Source organism: Anopheles merus, chromosome 3R, assembly GCF_017562075.2.
Source record: "Anopheles merus strain MAF chromosome 3R, AmerM5.1, whole genome shotgun sequence".
NCBI classification, from domain to species: domain Eukaryota; kingdom Metazoa; phylum Arthropoda; class Insecta; order Diptera; family Culicidae; genus Anopheles; species Anopheles merus.
Window position 1 is genome coordinate 2,171,561 of NC_054084.1, and position 20,514 is coordinate 2,192,074.

General features: G+C 45.5%; 2 protein-coding genes across 3 annotated transcripts in view; one reads left to right on the forward strand and one right to left on the reverse strand.

Moving 5' to 3' along the window:
* The window catches only part of LOC121597855, a 42,715-nt gene that overhangs the window by 18,435 nt on the left and 3,766 nt on the right, over positions 1-20,514 (reverse strand). The window contains exons 3-9 of one of the 2 annotated variants that reach the window (XM_041924061.1): positions 19,115-19,357; positions 13,659-14,730; positions 11,445-11,673; positions 11,173-11,269; positions 7,285-7,417; positions 6,875-7,095; positions 3,140-3,401 (exon numbers count right to left, since the gene is read on the reverse strand). In XM_041924061.1, coding sequence (XP_041779995.1) covers positions 3,140-3,401; positions 6,875-7,095; positions 7,285-7,417; positions 11,173-11,269; positions 11,445-11,673; positions 13,659-14,730; positions 19,115-19,357 — 2,257 coding nt within the window. Of the gene's footprint in view, positions 1-3,139; positions 3,402-6,084; positions 6,626-6,874; positions 7,096-7,284; positions 7,418-11,172; positions 11,270-11,444; positions 11,674-13,658; positions 14,731-19,114; positions 19,358-20,514 lie in introns of those variants that run through there. The other variant, XM_041924062.1, reaches the window with a different exon arrangement.
* Positions 1,069-2,354, forward strand: LOC121597857 (aurora kinase B). Its single transcript, XM_041924064.1, has 2 exons — positions 1,069-2,014; positions 2,093-2,354. The coding sequence occupies exons 1-2, from the start codon at positions 1,196-1,198 to the stop codon at positions 2,171-2,173; spliced, it is 900 nt and encodes a 299-aa protein (XP_041779998.1). The 5' UTR covers positions 1,069-1,195; the 3' UTR covers positions 2,174-2,354.

Below are 20,514 nucleotides of genomic sequence, written 5' to 3' on the forward strand. Positions count from 1 at the left end.
AATACCGAACAAAACACGTCTGCTTAGAATCAAATACGTTCTGATATGCTTTAAGCTGTATTAATGCTGGCATGAGCGAGTTGCCGAGTAAATATGGTAAGGAATTATGCCAGCAACGATAATCGCTCGAGTGCAATCACGCGATTCTAATGTTTGTCGCAATGTGCGTGCCAACTCACTGGGTGTCGTCATGTTACGCTTTTGAGCTTCTGAAATTTTGGAACAGTTTCGCACCCTTCAAAAGTGACACAGCTGATGTGACCGGATGTTGCGACGGTGGTTTAATGTACAAAAAAATGGCACTTCCTTCAACGTTTCAGACGTCCACGTGTCAGACGCTCAGAATTATCCGACTGATATGGGTTGCGCTATTTCTGAAGTTCTTCTCAGTAAATACGCTCACCGCTACACCGCCATCCTTTGCCGATACCGGATATGGTTTTTAGGCGAGCGAAAGTGTCACTTATCTGGTGGCATACGGCGACGCACACACTATGCAAAGAAGCACACCGCTCAAAACTTTAAATCGGTTTTATATGCTAAACAGTCTTCGAGCGGTGAAGTCGAGTGTGTCAAGTCGAGGCCCTTTTTGCTCCATGATGCCGTTGTGTTTGAATATATGCCCGTTTTTTTGCTGGTATCGATTCACGTTATTCGGTCAGTGTAGTTTTTTAAGGTTTGGTGATGAAAACAAAGCATGAAAATGTGTGCGATAAGGTCGTTTTGTGTTAAACTGTTTTCGTTAAGGCTGTTTCTTTCTGTCCTAAGGAAAGAAAGCTATTAGATAAGGAATAAAAGATACGATCTGAGAGAAATTCAGTTTTACTTATTTGCATTTTGTTATCCGGAAGCATGATTGTGGCTGATTGAATTGACTTAACGAAGATAAACTCATATAATTAAGGTTTATCTGTTAATATTTTAAAATTTATTTTATTACTCGTTTTCTTCTTCTATTCTAACGATAAATTCAAAATGTTCCACCAAACACTGTGCCGCTGTAAAACGAACAGCTGACAGATCACACTTTTGACAGCAGCTGTCAAACGGGCTGTTCAAAACGAAACTGCGCGATCAACCGCCATAACTGAACCAAACAGCAAGCGGCAAGGCGACAACAACAGTATTCCGGACGAATAACCCACAATTGTAGTTATTGTTAGTGGTTAATTGTGTAAACGAAACAACACCAACCATGGATGATGATGTGTTCGCCACGGACGGTGATGTAAATGCCCATTCGGAGGTAGTGCTGCAAACGATCAAAATGATGCAGCATCCAGCTTACGAGAATCCGTACGAGTGGTCCACGGACGATTTCGAGGTGGGGCGTGCGCTGGGTCGGGGCAAGTTCGGGCGCGTCTATCTCGCCCGCGAACGGGAAACCGGCTTCATGGTCGCGATGAAGGTGATGTTCAAATCGCAGCTGACCAAATGGCACGTCGAGAAGCAGCTGCTGCGCGAGATCGAAATCCAGTCGCGCCTCAAACATCCGCACATTCTGCGGCTGTACACCTGGTTCCACGACGATCGACGCATCTATCTGGCCCTCGAGCTGGCTGCACAGGGTGAGCTGTACAAGCATCTGAAGGCGGCACCGAAGGGCCGGTTCGATGAGCGGCGGTCCGCCCGGTACATATCGCAGGTGGCCGATGCGCTCAACTACTGCCACGCGAACAACGTCATTCACCGTGACCTCAAGCCGGAAAACATTCTGCTCACGGACGAGGACAACATCAAGCTGGCCGATTTCGGCTGGTCCGCTCACACCAACTCGAACAAGCGCAAAACGATGTGCGGCACGCTGGATTATCTGCCACCGGAGATGGTGGACGGGAAGATGTACGACGATTCGGTCGACCAGTGGTGCTTGGGCATTCTGTGCTACGAGTTTCTGGTCGGCAATCCGCCGTTCGAGTCACAGACGACCCAAACCACGTACGACAAGATCCGGCGGCTGGACATCGTATATCCGCGGCACATGACCGCGGGTGCGATTAATCTCATCTCAAAGGTATGATTTACGAGCGGCTGGGGGGAAGCATTGGGTGGCGTGTGAATGGTTTATTGAAATGTCTTATCGTTTTTGCAGCTGCTGCGCATTCCGAGCAGCTCCCGGATCACGCTGCGAGACGTCATGAACCATCCGTGGGTGGTGCAGATGAAGAAGTAAATGCAGCGGACGGACACTTTTGGTACCATTATATGTAAGCGCTTTTTACACTGAACTGGACAGTATGTGTGTTATGATAGGTCAAATCGGAAAGCATTAGTTCGTGGTATTGGAGGTGGTAGCTTAAGCTTTTTAAATAATTAACTTCATTAGCTCATTATCTTGATTGGTAAAAACATTCTTTTGTTGTACAGTTAACCCTGGCCTAAGATATCACATGTGGACAATTCAAATCCGTATTATCCTGTAATGCGCATAACAGATTGCATTTCGCTTCTATTATGATTCCAAGTGAATTGGAAACCATTTCCCACTAGGGCCAGTACCCATTGTACTGATTGTAACGTAGGATGAATCTAGATTAATTGCACGGCCAAACAGATCCTTTGTATGGGCACTAGACCCACAATCCGGCTTAACCGTTTACACCCGGATTCGCTGCAAATCCGATCCTACACACGCCGTTGATCTGTATCATTCCGTGTTTCGATTTCCATAAAGGACTCGTTTCTATTTGCTTCCGGTTTGAAGCGCATCCGGGCGTTACAGCTTGCGAACGTGTTTTGAAAAGCGCGAGTAATGAAAAGACCGCTTCCCTTTCATGTGGTTCGCTTATGCGGCGCCGCTCTACCCGGTTTGTTCCAGCCCCGCCCGGAAGTATTCGAGCCTGTCGATTGATGATATCGCACCCACTTGCGGGATGTGTGAAAAGGTGCGCTAGGAAGGGCACTGGGTCACCGAAGTCGGGAAGCACTCTCATACAAATCATGTGCAACACGCGCCGCAACGGTGTTGGACGGTTGCATCAATCTACCACAACCAAACGCCATCAGCCGTGACAGTGAACGATGATGGCTCGGCATGGGTTGGCATACCAAACCGCTGCCGATAGAGCGAATGTGCATGCAAACAGGGGAAAAAGAGAAACGAAAAAAGAAAGGAACGAAATGAACAATTTCCACTTACCCACTGCATCCTGCACCGAGGCGTTATCGCTGCACCGCAGGAACTTGTTGTAAAAGTTTACCATCACCAGGCCGCGATTTTTCGTCACCAGCTCGAGCACCTCGTCCTGCACGTTCCGGCTCGAGTTGCACAGTGCGTGAGCGGACGAGTGGGAAAAGATGACCGGTGCCTGCGAGGTCGCCAGTACATCCTTCATCGTACCGACGGACGACTTCGATAGGTCCACTATCATGCCGAGGCGGTTCATTTCGCGAACGATCGTCTGTCCATAGTTACGCCGGCGGAAGGGATGATCCATGTTTCGATGCGGTGTGGTAGATTGGATTGTGCAAAACAGGTCGTTAAGATGATGGTGAAACATAGAAAAAAAAATACAGAAATTGGAACATCATGAAACGAGAGAAAGAGATATACAGGAGTAGAGTGAAAAAGTTATCAGCCATAAATTGGAATACAAATGGGAATTTATCCCGAAATGGACAGCGCGCGCGAACCAGCTGCCCTCTGCCTACGATGAACCCACCGAGACAAACTAAACTAGTTTGAAATTGAAATATGAAAAAGAGCGGATTTCCGGTACACAAAAAAATAAGCCTCACTGTCCTGCAATACATGGGTGACAGCCAATGCAAACACGCGCGCGCTCACGCTTCCTCCAACGGATCAACGATGATGACGAACTACGTGTTCGTCCTGTGTTTGATATGACGTTATCATTGCGACAGGGAACTTCTAACAACTTGTTCCAGTGCCATATGCCGGGCCAAATTCGGTATCCAATTCGGTGTCCTACAACGGACACACATGTGTGTAGGTTTCCGCCAAAAAAAGAGTTACGAATCGTGTGGAGCATAACTCATTTTTATTTCCTGCTCTAGAGCACAAAAAAGAAGATACAGCATTATACGAAACACACTGACATGCAACGAACTAACAGCATTGTGACAAAATCTTAATTGGAAAAATTTTGAACATCTCTCTTCCCTAAACTTTTGGACTCTGTACGCGGACTCATTGAACGTCGTACACTGGCCAGGAGATGCGCTGGCTATACGATATTCACTGAAAGTTGTTCATGAAGTGTGTCGTGCATCAACAGAACCGTGTGAATTCAAATAAATCCCTGAACTTACACTGTGAAAAAATAGATACTTTTCAAATTGTACACAAAACCGGGGATCAAAAGCTGTGACCTGCATCCGTTATTGTAGGTAGAGCTGTTGAATCCAACCCATCCCGGTCAAAAACGAATCTTGCTTCAAAGTTTTGAATCTAATATTACAAGCACCAGCTGTCGATGGTATGATGGTGTACACACTCGGGGTAGCTCCGATAAGGGAACTAACTAACTGGCCGGCTGGCTGTCAATACACTGATTGTCCTGCATGAGTTGAGCGCTGGTTGGCACTACGCTGGCACTGGGCAAGTGAGGTTCAGTGGGCTGAAGAACAAAGAAGCGATTCCACTGTAATAGGAACAGCTGGTTCGTTTTATTGTAACGGCCGGTGGTGGTGGCCGTGTGTGCTTGTGTTGCAGAAACCGATATAGCAGTTATTTTGGACGGGTCTTTTTGTAGCATTCCTACCCCGCACACGGCGTGTCGAAGACCAGTTTGGTTTTTCCAACCGGATGTTCAACAATTGTTTCACGGTGATAGTGCTTTGGCAGTCGCTATCGCTCTCGTAAGGTTGGTTGCGCGTGCAAAAAAAACATGAGCCCATGAGGATTGAAGAGAAAATTGAAAGCATTACAATTTTCATTATTCCTTTCCGATGGTATACACGTGCAGTGATCCTTTGCCATTAGACGGTGCAGATTTTTGAATAAAAACTATGACAAATGGTTCCATTACGATATATCGTTATTGAAATTTGCAATAAATATATAACGGAGACTCTTTGCACCTATTTGTATAATTGTATAATTGTAATACAAGTTAACAACTCAATTCTATCGCTAAAAACAACGACAATCATTGTTCGCTAGCCGTTAGATGCTTGAGGTCGTTATTGTCCCAGTGCCTGAAGTGGTCCCCAGAGACATAGACACACTCCCGCAGTTTGCAATGGAACGAGCTGGCTCTTCAGCAACCGAAAACGCGGCCAAACCAACCCGAGCACAGCACGGAAAGCTCATGGAGTGGTGAAGGAGCAGTGCAATGAATAAATTTTCATCATTTTCCAGTCGCAGCCCCAAAGCGAATTAGTGTGAATTGGGGTGGGGGAAATGCGTTTGATTGTGTTTGTGTGTTTCGTTATGATTAGCGGATCGCTTTGTGCACTTCTGCCCGGAAGCGAGTGTTTAGTATAATGATGCCCGCTCGCTGTCAATTGTAGCAATACGGTCCGTGTTAGCGTGATGGTGCATCGTCGTCCTATGCCCGTGTCAATGGTGTGTCTGATGAAGTTAAATTGCATTAAGAAAGTTTGTCTATCATGCAGCGCCGAGTCTGAATTGATGCCCCAGTTAGGTTGATTTTGTTAATGGCCTAGTTCTACAGCTAGTTTGCGTAAGTTGAGTACATTTTATGGCAATTATTCATATTCCCCATTCTTTTAGTGGCTTGCAGTTAGGAATGAAGCAGAGAATAAAATGTGCTGCCACTTTATGAGATGCAGATTCGATTACCTTTCGGGAGGTTATTACAATTTAATCGATTTCGGTGCCAATTAGAAGCAGCACCAACCCCGTCAGCAGCAGTGCCATAGGAAAGCTGGAATTAATTGGACTCCTTCGTTTTCGAGCCAATCAACGACCCTGTCGCCAAGGTTTTGCCTTCGCTCCGACTTCCGGGGTCGGGGAATGACGAAAGATAATTAATTGCCCGATCGGCGTTGATTTGCCCGTCGAGCCAAATGGTGGTAATTTGATCTTGTTTATTCAGTTCTTGATGACGTATGCTTACAATAACAATGTAACGATGAAATTGTCTCATCTGCTGCTTTTTGCTGAAGATAACTTGCATCGTATTGTTTTCAAAATTACTGAGATTTTGCTAGAAAAATTGGTTCTTTTAACGATGCTATTGATTGGTGCTGATGGAAATGGAAATTTAATCCACCTTCCTAACGCTATGGCTGGCCTCATTATAGGGCAAAGAATCCTTTTGAACAAATACCAATCTCCCATAAGCACGGACAGGTAGAGAACGTAAGTGATTAAACCAACCAAGCCAAGGGTTGCCACAAGCGACAAGGACACTCCACTATCAGTGCCGGTAGAAAGTGCATAAGTGAATTTAGCTTCCAATTCCAAGGTTTGGCCCAACCGATGGAACCACAATGACTCTCTGCTGCTGATACTGCGTTCGATGTGACTGGCCATCCTTTCGCAATTTCGGAAAATGCGGGTGTTTAACTCTTCGATGGCCACACGAGCGAGCACATCACATGCAGCAGTCGCCAGAAGGACGTGGCCGTCCATCCATTCCGGCCAACCGTGAGTAATCTCTTAATTATCTTTTATGGTCCCCGTGGAGCGCTTGGACTGTAATTATGGCATAACGATTGAAGGTGTGCAGCAGATTAGAAAGAAGCTCGCTCGCGCGTAGGTCCGATTCATCGGGGAGCATTATATTTTGCAGCGGTTCAAAGAGTTGGCGTGAAAATGAAATTCTATTTGTAAGGACCTGCTTTGCTCTGGGCCAGCTCCCTGACACTCTGTGCGATGATGACGGGAATGGGAAGGGATCGATTTTAGGGAAAAGGTGGTAATAATGCAAAAATAGACAATTACCTTGCCGTAAGCCGTTAGTCCACCGTGTCGGATGTCATACTTCGGTGCATCCGCATTGCTCGAGTCGGCCCACGGGGTGTGGCAGGTGGAGGTGAGCGTCATGTACCGTACGCCGAGGGCGTAGTAGATGCGCAGCACACCGAGCGAACCGCCGAGCGAGTGGCCACCCTCCACACCGATTAATGAACACATTTGACGGTTTTTGTGCGCCTGTATGATATCTATATTGAATGGTCGAATCGGAACGAAACGGAAGAGATAGAAACGAAAGAGGTAGTACCAGCAGCTAATTAATGTCAACTTCGGTAACGGGACGATGTAAATCTTGGAATCTTGGAAATTGGCGTCCCATCTCGCTAATGGGTTTGTATGGATGATTAAGGCACGGCACCTTTCAGCCCATTACTTACCGAACGTGGATGCACAGGATGTGAGATGAGGAGAGTAGCGTTCTGTCAGTCTTTTAATTACATCAATCTGTTCTAGCGTGATTTGAACTGCATCCTTGTGTTGTGCTTCGCAGGGCACGTACGCTGCCCAAAACTGAAACGAAACGTGAAGTTAAATAAAGAAATGCATTACAAATCTTCTGCGTATGTAATTATTGAGAGTGCACCTTATAATCCCTTCTTTGACTGTAAGGTTACATTAACGCGGATTACTACTCATAGGTACATGCGTTAGCACAGTGTGTATTTAGGTAAATATAATCTAGATCGATTACAATTAGTGGGAACAAAGGATCCGCGAGACGTCCTTCAATCGCGCAGGATCAAGACTGTGGTTTCGTTCGCTTTTGAAATCAGTCTTATGCTTTCAATCGAGCAAATGAGGAGTGTAAATGGATTACAATGATCCAGCCCGCTCGCGAAACATCTACTCTTATCAAATCCTGTCTATTATCCAACTCTCAATTGAAATTCCTTATTTGTGTTGGGTAAGTGTAGCGTGTGCTTGGCTATTATTTCTTTAATGCAAAGCAAAACCCGCAACCATTCCGACGAATCTCGTTAATTTACTTGACCCAGCTCTAAGTGCTGGAAGACGATGACGATGTATCTAAAAATCCCAAATCTGCAACCGTCTGCACGTAAATTCGTGACTTCGTGAACAACTGGGCGCACATTAAAGCGATACAAAAGCAAGTAACCTTGTGTTGGAGCACCTCCGTGCCTCACATTAATAGGGACCCCACATTAAGGCAGGACGATCGAACACAGCTATCTGCCATCTCATTCCCTTATGGCGAAGGTGGTATTCCTGTGTATCCAATTAATTGAATGCGATCCCGGTTTGCGCACAGTCGTCTTTGTGCACGTAGTAGCGTTGGCGCCATTTCTGGGTGTAGTGAAAATTAATATATCCTCCAGCTCCCACGTTTCAGCGTCCTCTAGCTGTCTCTCTCTCTCTCTCTCTCTCTCTGTGGTAAGAAGCGAGTAGATTTAAAAAGTCATCATGCGCCTTGTTTACCGGGAAAAAAAACCGCCGACCCCGGGTAAGGTGGTTACGCCACCGTCGCGAAAGCGTGGAGAGTAAGGACAAGCTTGATAAAATTGCTTCCCATCAACCGTGGTGCGCTCCGGGAACTTCCGGTTCATCGGACGGGCTCGGTTAGCCGGTTTGTGTTGTGCTGTTCGGTGGGTAAGGTAATTTTAACTACCTTTAAACCCGGCACCCAACCCCAAGCATGGTCGATGGAGCGTATTTTGAGCGCATTTCTTTTCAAAGCTCGCCGATTGTCCCTATCTTTTTTGTTTTTGTTTCTTCCAACGCCTACAATACATTCTTTCAAGCTATTCAAGCCAACTTTTCTGTGTTGCTGGAAGGTGGAATGGTAGCTACTACGCGCGATCGATAAGCCTCGCCAGCGTAAAAAGCGAGCGAGATCGAGATTAATTTACATTATTTTTCAATCAAAGGTTCGACGCTGTGAAGAACGAAACCAAAAAAAAATGTTTGGTGAGATTGTGTTCACACAACAATCATACTGTTTGACGCAAAAACAACGTTCGTGCGTATGTACGTTAATGGTGTTCACTTTTTCTTCCAACGCTCGTCAGATTTGTGGTGTGTGTATGGAGGGGTAAGATAAATGGTGTACTCTAAGGAAACAATACCAAGGCAAATGTGGAAAGAGTAATGTGGGCAAATGTTGTCGATATTGAATGTTGTAAAAAGGAAACATCTGAAGGTCGTATCCATTCCCAATCCCAAGCTATACACCAGATTCTCTGGATGGAGAGAAACACAGACCCCGACGAGACACAAGAGGAGTGGTGTGGCTCAAGCAATGAACGACAGGAAGGTTTGATTTAAAAAGATAACATCTAATCGGTGTCAGAAGAAACAAATTGATTGGTTTGGGAGGAGCTTAACGCATTGTCATTGAAATTTATAGCTGCTGAAACTGTTGCCGTCTTCAAATTCAATGCATTACATTCGTATTTAATATGAAAATTGTTCGGAATCATAAAAATAGCATTTGATAGTATCTTTTAATCAAGCGTTAACAAGAAAGGGATCAGTAAATTAGCCGAAAACGGAGTTTTATGTCCTTATTTCAATTATAAATGATCGCATCAGCTATAACCTATTCCGACCGTTGATCGGGGCGCGTCACCTTCCGCAGCATCGTGATTGAAATGGTTTGCAAGTAAAAGCCCCAAGCCAACCGATTGCGTTATCCCGATGTTAGCGGGATAAAATTTTATGGTTCTTAAAATATATTAATAACCCCAAAACGTCGCTCTTTGCTGGCGTATGATTGTCATGAAAATGTTTCGGGAAAAGTCGTAACCGGAAGCACCTTAACGCAGGTTCGGGTCACCGTATTCCGCCTGCGTACCTCGGGATAAAGATAAAGTTTGCGCTGAACCAAACCAGATTTGATGTGAGTGTGATGATTTCGGATCGGGCAAGTAACAAAAGCCAAAGCGGTCAAAAGTTAAACCGATGATGGTAAATAGAACGTTCTTCGCGGGGAGGAGGCGAATCGTTCTTTGTTCAGCGTCCAGTAGAACGAAAACTGATTGCTTCGAAGGCTATGAAACGCGCAAATAGGTGATTTTGACTGACACGGGAGGAGGTCTTACGGAGGACATAAATTCGTTGTTCGACTGCGACATTAAAACCGTTTGATTAGAGACGCGATAGCACACGGTTTTCTGTGCAGGTTGTTCCGATCAGTCAGAAGCACCCGGCGAACGCTTGCTTTTATGAGCTATAATTTGCTAAATAACCCACATGATGGCACGCTACTGTGGCGAGTATTATTATACAGCGTTTACTGCCCGGCCACGGTCTTGCGAGCGCTTTTGTGCGAGAGATATATTGTGCCGTACGATTACAATAGCCCTAATGAAGTTTGAAAGAATTTCATTTCGATGATAAAAAAAGCCGTAGCTTTTATGTCAAAGCGATAAAGTGTGGGTCCCCGGCGATAAGTGTAAGTCTTTCGGTAAAGAATGTACCGGTACTGCTGCGTGGGTTCTATTTCTTGCGATCGTTTGCACAGGTAAGGAACAGTGTCTATTTGTACCCAGTGGGTCATAGAAAGTCGATAAAATTAAACGAAAGAGCTACTCTACTCTACCGCAGAAACCTTACACACGACGATGTACTTACCCAGAACAAATACGGTAGCAAACCAACTAATAACAAGTTCGGAATGGGTTTTTTTCCGCTTTTGCGTAGCGCACTTTCTACCAACTTGTACGACTCGTTCTGCCACTCGTTGGCAAATTGAAGAGAAAATTCAATTCTCCCATGGCGGAAAGCTGTGTTCCGTGTTAACGTGTGCTTTACGCCGGTACCAGCTGTTTGTTTTTCTTTCCCGTTTACCAGAAGAAACGGTACTTCATCCGTCACTCGATGCAACAATGTAGTCGAGGAGGACGACGGGAAAGGCACAAAAGGGGCAAAGCAAGCCAGGAGCAGGAACCGATTTGCACGAACGAGCGAGAGCGAGAAGAAAAAACTCAAACTCCTCGAGAGGGATCGCGTTTTGAGTACCTTTTCCACTTGTGAACCGCTTGAAGGGTCATCGGAAAAAGTTGCGGTTTCGGGCTGATTGAATGAAAAGTTTTTTGGCGAAAGAAACGAACGAAGGGTGGCGGCGGTGCTGACTGCACGGAAACAGCACGAATAGCGTGGTTGATTAAAAATCAGGATCGCAGAAGAAAAAGTATGAAGCAACAAAACACAAAAAATGGGGGAAATGGTATATTTCCGATAAGCGACTGCGAACTGTATTCAAGATCGAAAGAAGAGATGCATTGGGGAGAGCAGAGTGAACTTACCTGAGAAGAAATTCGACCACGCTTAAGCCGTTGCAAATCCGTATGACTCCAGGCACTCTTCGACCAGGGCAGTATCGTCTTGAGATCATCGTCGAATCTGTCGGGAGTGGAAGCCGGAAACGGAGCGAGAGTGACATTAAATCAAGATATGACCACGTAGGAACATGGCCGAACCGCCACAGAGTTGAACTAAATTGAAAAAGTTACTAATTGGACACACTCTGTGACGGGCCGTGGTGGTGACACACGAGGCAGAGAAAGTTTATACTTACCGAAAATCGTTTAGCTGATTGTGAAGGAATTTCCGTATGTTCCACGGTAGATCGTTGTGACCATCGATTAAAGGCACTGTGTCGAGCAGCTGGGTAGCGACCTGCATCCGCTCCTCGAGGGGCGCACCGGACGAAACCTTGAGCGCGAGTGGGACGGCCACTCCGGCTGCTCCGGCAATCAGAAGTATGGAGGTCACCGCAAGCCACTGTCTCGAAGGAAGATCCCACTCTGGAAGCGGATGGATGGACGAATGGTGCAAATGGTGTTTGATTAGTTTCTCTATTCTATCAATAACACTAGAGTGGAAAGATTACTTTTATGGATAAGAAAAAGTGGAACATGGTCATCGGAAATTCCTCGCAATCATGATTGATGACGCTGTGTGTTAAGACGCTGTCCAGGAGGTTATTTAATGTGACTCCAACCAGGACTGTCGTTATTTTTTCCTACGATTAAAGGCACACAAGTTCATGATAAGGAGGTTTATAAGATGCAGCTGTGAGACATAGTAAAACATCCTCGTTAGCATATCATCCCCCTCGTGCTTAATGCACAAATTGACGTTGGTGGAACGCAGTGAGTGGATTCTCAGTATCACGATTCATGCCTTCAAACGATGCACTGTGTTTACTTGCACTAAAAATACATTGTCACTTAACGAAATGCAATTAATTCATTTTATCCCGTTTGTTTGCAGGGGAATTTCTTCCTTTGGGTCTAAGAAAGAAGCACATTTCCCATGGTGTGGGCACTTTGCTCTGTTAAAATGCGCTGTTTTTGTTTGTTCGAGGAATTATCGTTGCTCCCAGCTTGCTACGATCTGGGGACTGGCAGGGAACTCATTACGCGCAAGAAGGAAGCCCACTAAAGGCAAGATAAAATGCAATCGCCCCGTCCCTGGTGGCACCATGCTGTGCGACGGTCATGTCGTGCTGTCATCGCCCATTTCCGGCCAGTGAGATGGAGCGAGTCGCTAGCTTCCTTCTCGCCCATCACACCACTGCTGATTAGCATTTATTTGTTGCACAAAGTGTTCTCACTCCAAGGCTGAAGTGAAGTGGTGATGTCCAAGGGAAAACTTTGAAGAGGCAGAGAGTGCTGAAGAGTGTGGAGTGCTTGGAAACTAAATTGCAACGATGTTAATTTGCGTCCTTTTGACGTTCACGATCGCAACCATTCCAGCATCAGCCCTCGCTTCAACTTAATCTTACACACTTTTTGCCAACTCAGGACGAGCGCCGTTTATCCGAACAGACTTTGGGTTTGTTTTTGTAGGATTGTGTTGGACGAGTGCTCCCGGTCTGGTGGACTTTACTGAAACATTCTCAACAATTCCAGGGTTATTCCAGGCAACAGATTTACCCAATCTCTGGACCCTTGGACCTCGGGAAGTGTAGTACATTCATTAGCTGTACACAAAGGTACGGGATTGCGTTTGTTGAACTTCCTGCTTTTCGGTAGAGCTCATTGACGGAGATAAATGTTAAACATCGTCGTCCCTCACCGCTCGGGAATTCCATCCGACATGGAACAACACCCAGTGGCGCACCGTCACAGGAAGTGTGCGAGGTTATGTTGTGTTATTTCCACGCAGAGAGTGGCCAGTGTTTGTCTTCTCTGCATGATGAATAATTTATTAGAAATTTAAATTTGCTCCACACTCCCACCAACACCTCATTCGTCCCTGCTTTCGGCGAACCTTATTGTGGTTGAGGGTTGGTGCCTTAGATTGCAAAGCCATTATAGTTATGCTCGGTTGGCGCACGACCAAAACATTGGTGTGTTGGTGTGAATCACGGTGCAAAGCTGGCGCAAATAGTTGAGCACAGCAACTATTGAAATGCAAACGCAAAGTTGTTGATTTCGAAACGTTCGTTAGTGGTGGAGCGTTAGGTTTACCGGATATTAATGATGGTCTAACCTCAAACCCCAAATCATTCCGGCGGGAGAATGGCGTCCGGGAGACCGCAACCTACATACCGTGGTTGGAAATAGTTTAACAACGTAATCTTTCGAGGATCATTTGAGTGCTCGGGCATTTTCTGTTTGTAAGGCACTTGTGATTTTGGTTGAAATTTGGGAATTTGGGGAGCTTAAGCCAGAAAATATGACGAACGTTCTGAGCTAACAGTGTGATTGAATTCTGAGTAGCACTAACTTTACTTCCAAAGACAACTCTCGTCCTTAGGTCTTCCAACCAACCTCATACTTACTTGATGATCCGGAACCGGTACTGCTCGAACCTCGACTCGGACACTGACGATGTTTCCACGGATGCGGCTGCTGTTTGTTGGGCGTTCCGTTAAGGCTGCAGGACGAAGGAAAGCCATCACCACCACCCATCACCCCTCCCATCACGCCGCCAGGAATGATGGTCGTCCCGGGCGGAGGGTCCAGCGCCGACCCAAAGTACTGCGAGGGATTAAAGTTGAAGTTGCTGATCGAGTTGGAGAAGTGATGGTTGTGCGATGCGATGAGGTTGCTTTTGGTCGAGCCCGAGTACTGATTGATGTTGCAGGAACTTGCATGGTGACCGACACCGCCTCCCGCCAGCCCGGAAAAGTGTCCCGCCAGTGGTAAATCTCCATTCGCTCCGATTGTGTTGTACTTCGCGGGAAGATTCAGCGCATCGTAGTTGGTAATGTAGCCAGCGGGGATCGCGTCCGGATGGTGATGGTGATGATGGTAGAGATACATCTGCCCCGCTGCATCCAGCCCAGCGTCCTTCAGTGGCACATCCGCACCGGTCTCCCCGTTCCGGTAGTAGTAGTGGTGATGCAGATAATTATCATCGAAATAGTAAGGCGGATATGGCTTCGTGCCGGTCGGGTCAGTTCCATTCGGAAGCGGTGGTGCGACCGTTCCGTTACCGTTCATCAGGTCCACCATCATAACGGGAAGTGGGTCGTTCAGCTTCGACTTGCCATCGGCGGGCATGGGCAATGAGCCGGAAGTTGTTTTACCGTTTGTCGACGATTTGGCGGATTTCAATGTTGACTTTAGTGTCCCACTCAACGAGCCGTTTGTGTTGGAGGCAAAGTTGAAGAGATCCGGCTGATTCATAGTTCCAATCAGTCCGTCCACTTCACGGCCGTACACGTCGGCGTTGGCGGGTGGTATGGCGGGCTGGGCGGTCGGGTCATACATTGGCTGCTGGTCTGCGTGTGTCGGTTCCGGTCCGGATGCAACAGGTTGCTGCACCACACAGCCGTATCCGTAGGAAGGGCGTCGGTTGAGTAGTGGCGGAGGTGGAGGTGGTATCATGTCTTCACTGTACGAGTCGTCCTGCAAGAGAGAAGAGAGAGATTGAACGAGGCTTTCATACGATGTTGCTGAACAAACACAACAAATTCTTTGCATAACTGATATTGGATTGTACGATGGAACATGAACGATGGAGTGATTGGAATAGAGCTTGAGTGTACGGAGCATCGTTCATGTAGAATCGTTTGATTTTCCGCTGTGAGTTTCAGGCAGGTATACTCCTATCCGCTTCTCTTATAATGAGTTTATTATAGCCATACAATTTCGCGTTTTCCATTATACAAAATACAACGGAAATGCATTTAGGATGCATCTTATTAGTGCAATGTACTTCTGCCATCTAAAATAAGGGCATAAAACAATTCCTTAATCACGTAATAAATGACTTCGGAAGTGAAGGGAACTCATTTTTCTCGTTAATCCCTTCTGCAACAGTCAGCTTCCCAGACAGCTTCCCAGCGTGTAGTTGCAGCTGTTGATGCAAAGCTTCTCGAAACAGAGGATGACAAACTGGGGCACATTTAACGCATCTGTATCGCATCTTCCACCGAGTTCGAGCACTTCCCTGCACCGAAACCACGATTCCCAACGACCGGAGATGCAACTAATGGTAATGTCGTCCCGGTCGTAAGGAAAAACCGCAAAACAGCCCGGAAAAGCACAACAACAGCATGGATCACGCTGCCTCTCGGTGCCTTTGCAATGGCAGCAGAGAAATGATCTGACTACGCCAGATGGAGCGGATATTTATGACGCTGGGCCGTAATGGAAATGAAGAGAATAAATGCCTTTCCGTGCAAGAGGAAATGAAACGGTACGAACCTGGTAGGCCGAACCATGTTCCATGTTCCACCGGCTCTTTCCAGCTCTTGTAATGGTTTGTCTTTTTCGCGGTTCTTTTTTCCGGTCCTGTGTGCCTCTCTGTAGCACCATTTCCACCATTTCCATAGACCGAAAGCATGCGCTTGTCTCGTTCGTCATTTTTCACGTCCGTAGTGTTTTTTCCTGTGTTTTAATTTCCTCGCTTTTCGTGTTGCTTCCGTTGTTTTTAGGCGAAATGGATGGTTAACAAGCTTTTCTATTTGCAGATGTTTTTTTTGTACTGTAGAACTTTTTAGCTCACTTTTGGCTTTGTTTAAAGATAAAATTTGCGTCTGATTGCTGACGAAGAAAAATGGTAAATCTCTTGTGGAAAGGATAATGAAGAAGCAAAAAGTCAAGAATTTGGCAAGCTAGAAAATTAAAATATGCCCAAAAAAGAGGCGAAAATCGCAAATAAAAGGACAGCAAAAGATCATCAATGGGCTAGGGCACTAGGAAAACCAGAATACCCAGCTTTGTTGCTTCATCACGTCTATGGTTGGAATTAATTTTCCTCCTTTGGTGTTTTCAGTTTCACGTTCGTTGTTATTAATAAGCTTAGAAAGGCTGCTCAGCAGTGAAGTTTATTTACAACGCTTTCATCAATCTGCTCAAACGAAGCGATCAATTATTATAATGAAGCGCTGCTTTCATCCCGTTTGCTGTTTCTGCATAGGAATAAAACATGATAATCACTGCTATTCCCTTACCAAGTCATATTCAACTTGGACATTTTCGTGTTTTTTTTGAGAATATACTGATTACAGCAACGAATAAATTGTTCACCTTCATTTGTTTCGTTCAGTCTTTCTGGTGTGCTTTTCAATTTCAATCTACCGGTTCCCCAAGGTCACGTTTCAAGTACATCCGGTCAGTGCTAAACCCATTTTAGTACAGCTGTTCGAAACGAGACCAGTCGTTTGTATCGATAAAACTGAAGAACCTTATAGTCCCGTGTTCTGAAACCGTTTTCTTGAGCTCTGTTTTATTTCGAACGGACAAAAGTGTGCACGGATCACAAATTGGGATTGCAAAGCTGTAACAATTTTGTTTGTTTGTGTTGTTATTCTCCTTCCTGGGGTGTTGTTTTATGTTCCCTTCCCTGCTGGTAATGTTTCGTAGCTTGGTGTGAGTGCATTTTATGACATTCAATAAAAATCGCATGAAACAAATATTAACCTTCAGCCAGCCGGGGTGAGATGATGAACATGGCAAGTCGAGAAATTCGTTTGAGAAGAGCAATTGTGTATGATAGGAAGGAAGGCTGGTGTTTTGTGGTAAATTCGCTGAAATCATTCTCCACACACCGGAAGGACGTTCATTACTCAGAATGGGATGTTGGCGATGTGAAGTAATCAGCCGTGGTCTAGGTCTAGGCAATCGAATGCACAGCACAATGCAGTTGGATCATTGTTTATAGTTCTGAACAAGTATCGTTGTGGTTTTAGCTTAGCAATTTCCAAGAGTGAAGGTAGTCCGTCCTATGAGTAGCTTGTTTTTCGGAGAAATTAATGCACATGAGTTGATGAGTTTGGTTAGGCTTGGATTCAAACATTGGAGGAATTATTCTATTAAATTGACTACCGTAAGCAATCTTAAAGTCGCTGCTGAAAATGTTTCAATTGCGCTTTATCAGAAACGCTTCTCAGACGATTTAAACAATTTCAAACGAGAAGTGTTAAAAACTCGCATGAAAGAATCTCCTTTACTATGTTCTATGACCACACACATCCTCAGGAAGGAATAAAAAAATATCTTTTACCTTTTGATTAAAAACAGAACGTGGAAGGACATTAAAAATTCCATTAACGGCGACAAAGCAGCTCCCATTGCTGTGAGATATTATTCAAAAGCATTTAAATGGAATGCAAAAGGGCACATACGAAACGGGCTGCAGTTTTTTTTTTGCATTCCAGACGGTGTAGTGTGTGCTCTTTGCACTATCATGTTCACAGTTTCTTATCTTTATCTCGTGTGTGTATGTGTGGAATGTTTGACCTGATTGCATGATGCATTTTGGGGTGAAAGTTGAGCAAACCATTGAAATGAAGAACCACAGACACGTCAGTTGGCTTTTAGTTCGCAACCATACCTTTTTTTTTGTTTGCTCGGTGCTTAAATACGTGGAAGAGTGAAACCTCAACACAAAACTAAACATAATCTACATTGATTAAAAAACTTTCTAAGCGTTGCTGGTAAAACCCATGATGGATGAGCCTAGCTCCAAACATTTCCAAAAAACTGTTTATTTCGGAAATAAATAATTTATTATCAGCCAACAAGGGAAAGCAGATAAAACCTATTCCCCTACTATGGCTACCTTTACCTAAAATCAATAAATCTAGACTGTCCCAAAATGCCTCGAAATCCCCCAAAATTCCCATGCTCTCCCTTTTGGACGGGGAACCCGGAGAATGGAAACAATTCGACCGATACTATCGGAATGCAACAACTACGGCCAGCTGGGGCGTGAAAATGGAGTGCCAATTTGCAAACGGAATTCCCTCCCTCATCATGCCGAAAACTTCGAGAATCCTCTCACAACCCTGTCTCCCAGACCGTCATAGGTAAGTGTTCCTGAATTGAATCCTTCTTAGTCTTGGAACTCCAACTCCAATAAACCTTTCCTCCACAAATCGCTCTTCTGTGCTTAGCACGCGCTCGGATCTTGGAGCAAAACAAGAATTTGCAATTTCCTTCCCTCTGTACGCTGTTCATGGGAGAAACACGGGACATTCCATAAATAATACTCCGAAACCATGGCCGCAAAATGGTATGGTCAATAAATTTTGTCTATGCCGGGACGGAGCTCACCGGGATTCCTTGGGTTTTGCAATCGAACGGACGAACGATGGTCTGAAGTCGGTCGGATAAGCTGTCCAATAATTTATGACCGGAAGTAGCCATCGACGACATTCACTCATGACAGGGAAGGAGAACGAGAGAATCGTTCGAGGTTTTGATCGCGGGACCTTAAAAAAGGGAAAGTGGATCGTTTTTTCGGATCTTTTTCGCTTTCCAAAGCGATAAAGTTTTGTTTCGTCGTTTTGCGTTCGCTTTTCCAGATAAATAACTCGTCCCATGTCAGTCCACACAGTTCTACTTCCTGCTTACATGTGAATCTAGATTTGGAGGATCAACACTCTGCGCTCTCCTCACCAGTTAGTGCACGGGGTAAGTGGTGATGTTTTTACTTTTTCCGACCGGGCATGACAGCTGTCACCTTTGCCGGAAGCGCAGAAAAATGGATCCGTGGAATGAAGAATATCGTACATCGCACATCAAATTCCCGAAAAAGCCTCGTGCTCTGAATAGAATTCCAATATCTGTGAAAGGATAGCATTCTTATCAGTCTTTTCTTCATTTCCGGAGTGATATAAATGCCTTTAGGAAATGAGGAACGAACATTTGACGGCGGTTATGTGGGCCTTTTATGTGTGGTTTCGTACGAAAGAGGCTTCCGCTAAACGAAATGTAGCCCCACTCGTCATGGACACATCAAACGAAGACCCAAACGCGGCATTTAGATGATGTGCAAGCTTACCTCCGTATAATTATCACCCCGAGAGTACGATCCATGCTGGCAGTCAAATGTGAGCACGTTGGCGGCCACCTTACACGCATTTCCGCTGACTTTTCCGGCCGGCCCAGTGGGAGCAGCCGGTGGAGGAGGCGTTGGAGTGGGAGTCGAAACGGAAGAGGTCGGTACGGATGCACCCGTAATGCTCGAGTGTCGTTGCATCGCTGCGGGTGCTACACTCAAGTCGCCGGTTGATGTGGTGAGATGCTGTGAAGTGAGTTGATAACAGGAGGAATTGATGCATTAATGGTAGTTTTGCACAATTTTCACGCTTTGAGAAAACTTTGGTCGGTGTATTTCGGAAGTGTAGGTCGTCGGAGTCACGTTTGTTGGAAGCTGTGGCGATGGTGTTGGTGTTGTAGAGTTCAAGTATAACTTAAACAGAAGTTAAACAGTGGCTTTTGGCGTGATGTTGTCGGAGGATGTGGTTGCAAACGGCAGAAATGTCGAAAATGATACGCATCACACGCGACTAGACCGTTGCCAGTGTGGGAAAGGTCGTTTATGTTAGCCGCAAAACGTCACTGCTAATGGAACTCGAAACAGTATGGGAAAGAGAGCGGGAAAAAGCAGGCTTCAACCGTTTCAGCTAAACAGCCAAAATGGAGACACCCCAAAAAGGAAGATACATCATCGTGGCAGACAGTGCCCGGGTTGAGTGAGATGCTGGTTGAGTTTTCATTAGCAAATTAGTTTTCTCAAGCGCCTTTTCTTCATGCCCTAGAAGCTTTTGATGAAGAGCGTTCTGTTGGTCCTATCGTTTGTTGTTTTGCATGCTGCTGGCAGGGAGAAAGCTAATTGTTTCTGTCATTGTGGAAATTTGAAGCCGCTCGGGAAACGGTTGAATGTGGGCCGTTTAGCTTCGGGTCTGATGAATTCAAAGCAAGTCTCCAGTCACTTGAGCGCTGCTTAGAGCTGCTGTAGATAGGGTCTTGAAATTCTTGGAACCATGAGTTGGAGGATGTAGAGAAGCGTTTGATGGTCTTGTCTTTTCCTGTTCGATTCATGCTAATATGGCATCTTATGCGAGGTAGAATTGGTTGCTGCAGTACACCAAACGGCCTGGAGCCAGTATCATACATTACGCTTTTATCTATTCGTACGTCAAACGATGCCTTCAAACCGCCCATTTTAGACGCGAATTGTTCGTGACAGGTACGTGAGTGTAATGTAAGCGTCTTCAAAGTGATGCAAAATAGCTCACGGCAGTACTCTTCCAAAGTCTTTTAATGCTAACACAGAACTCGTCTAAGGGGAGAGACATCAAGAACAGTGATAACTCCACCCTCCGAAGATCAATACAATCCTACCACCGACCAAACCTCCAAAATCGGATGGAAATAAAATCTCAGTCGAAACGAAAC

What these genes read in the sequence shown, in the direction of transcription:
- LOC121597857 (XM_041924064.1), top strand. Translation starts at nt 1,196, where the DNA reads ATGGATGATGATGTGTTCGCCACGGACGGTGATGTAAATGCCCATTCG. An exon ending in CGATTAATCTCATCTCAAAG is followed by an intron (nt 2,015 to 2,092) that starts GTATGATTTACG and finishes TCGTTTTTGCAG; the next exon opens with CTGCTGCGCATTCCGAGCAG.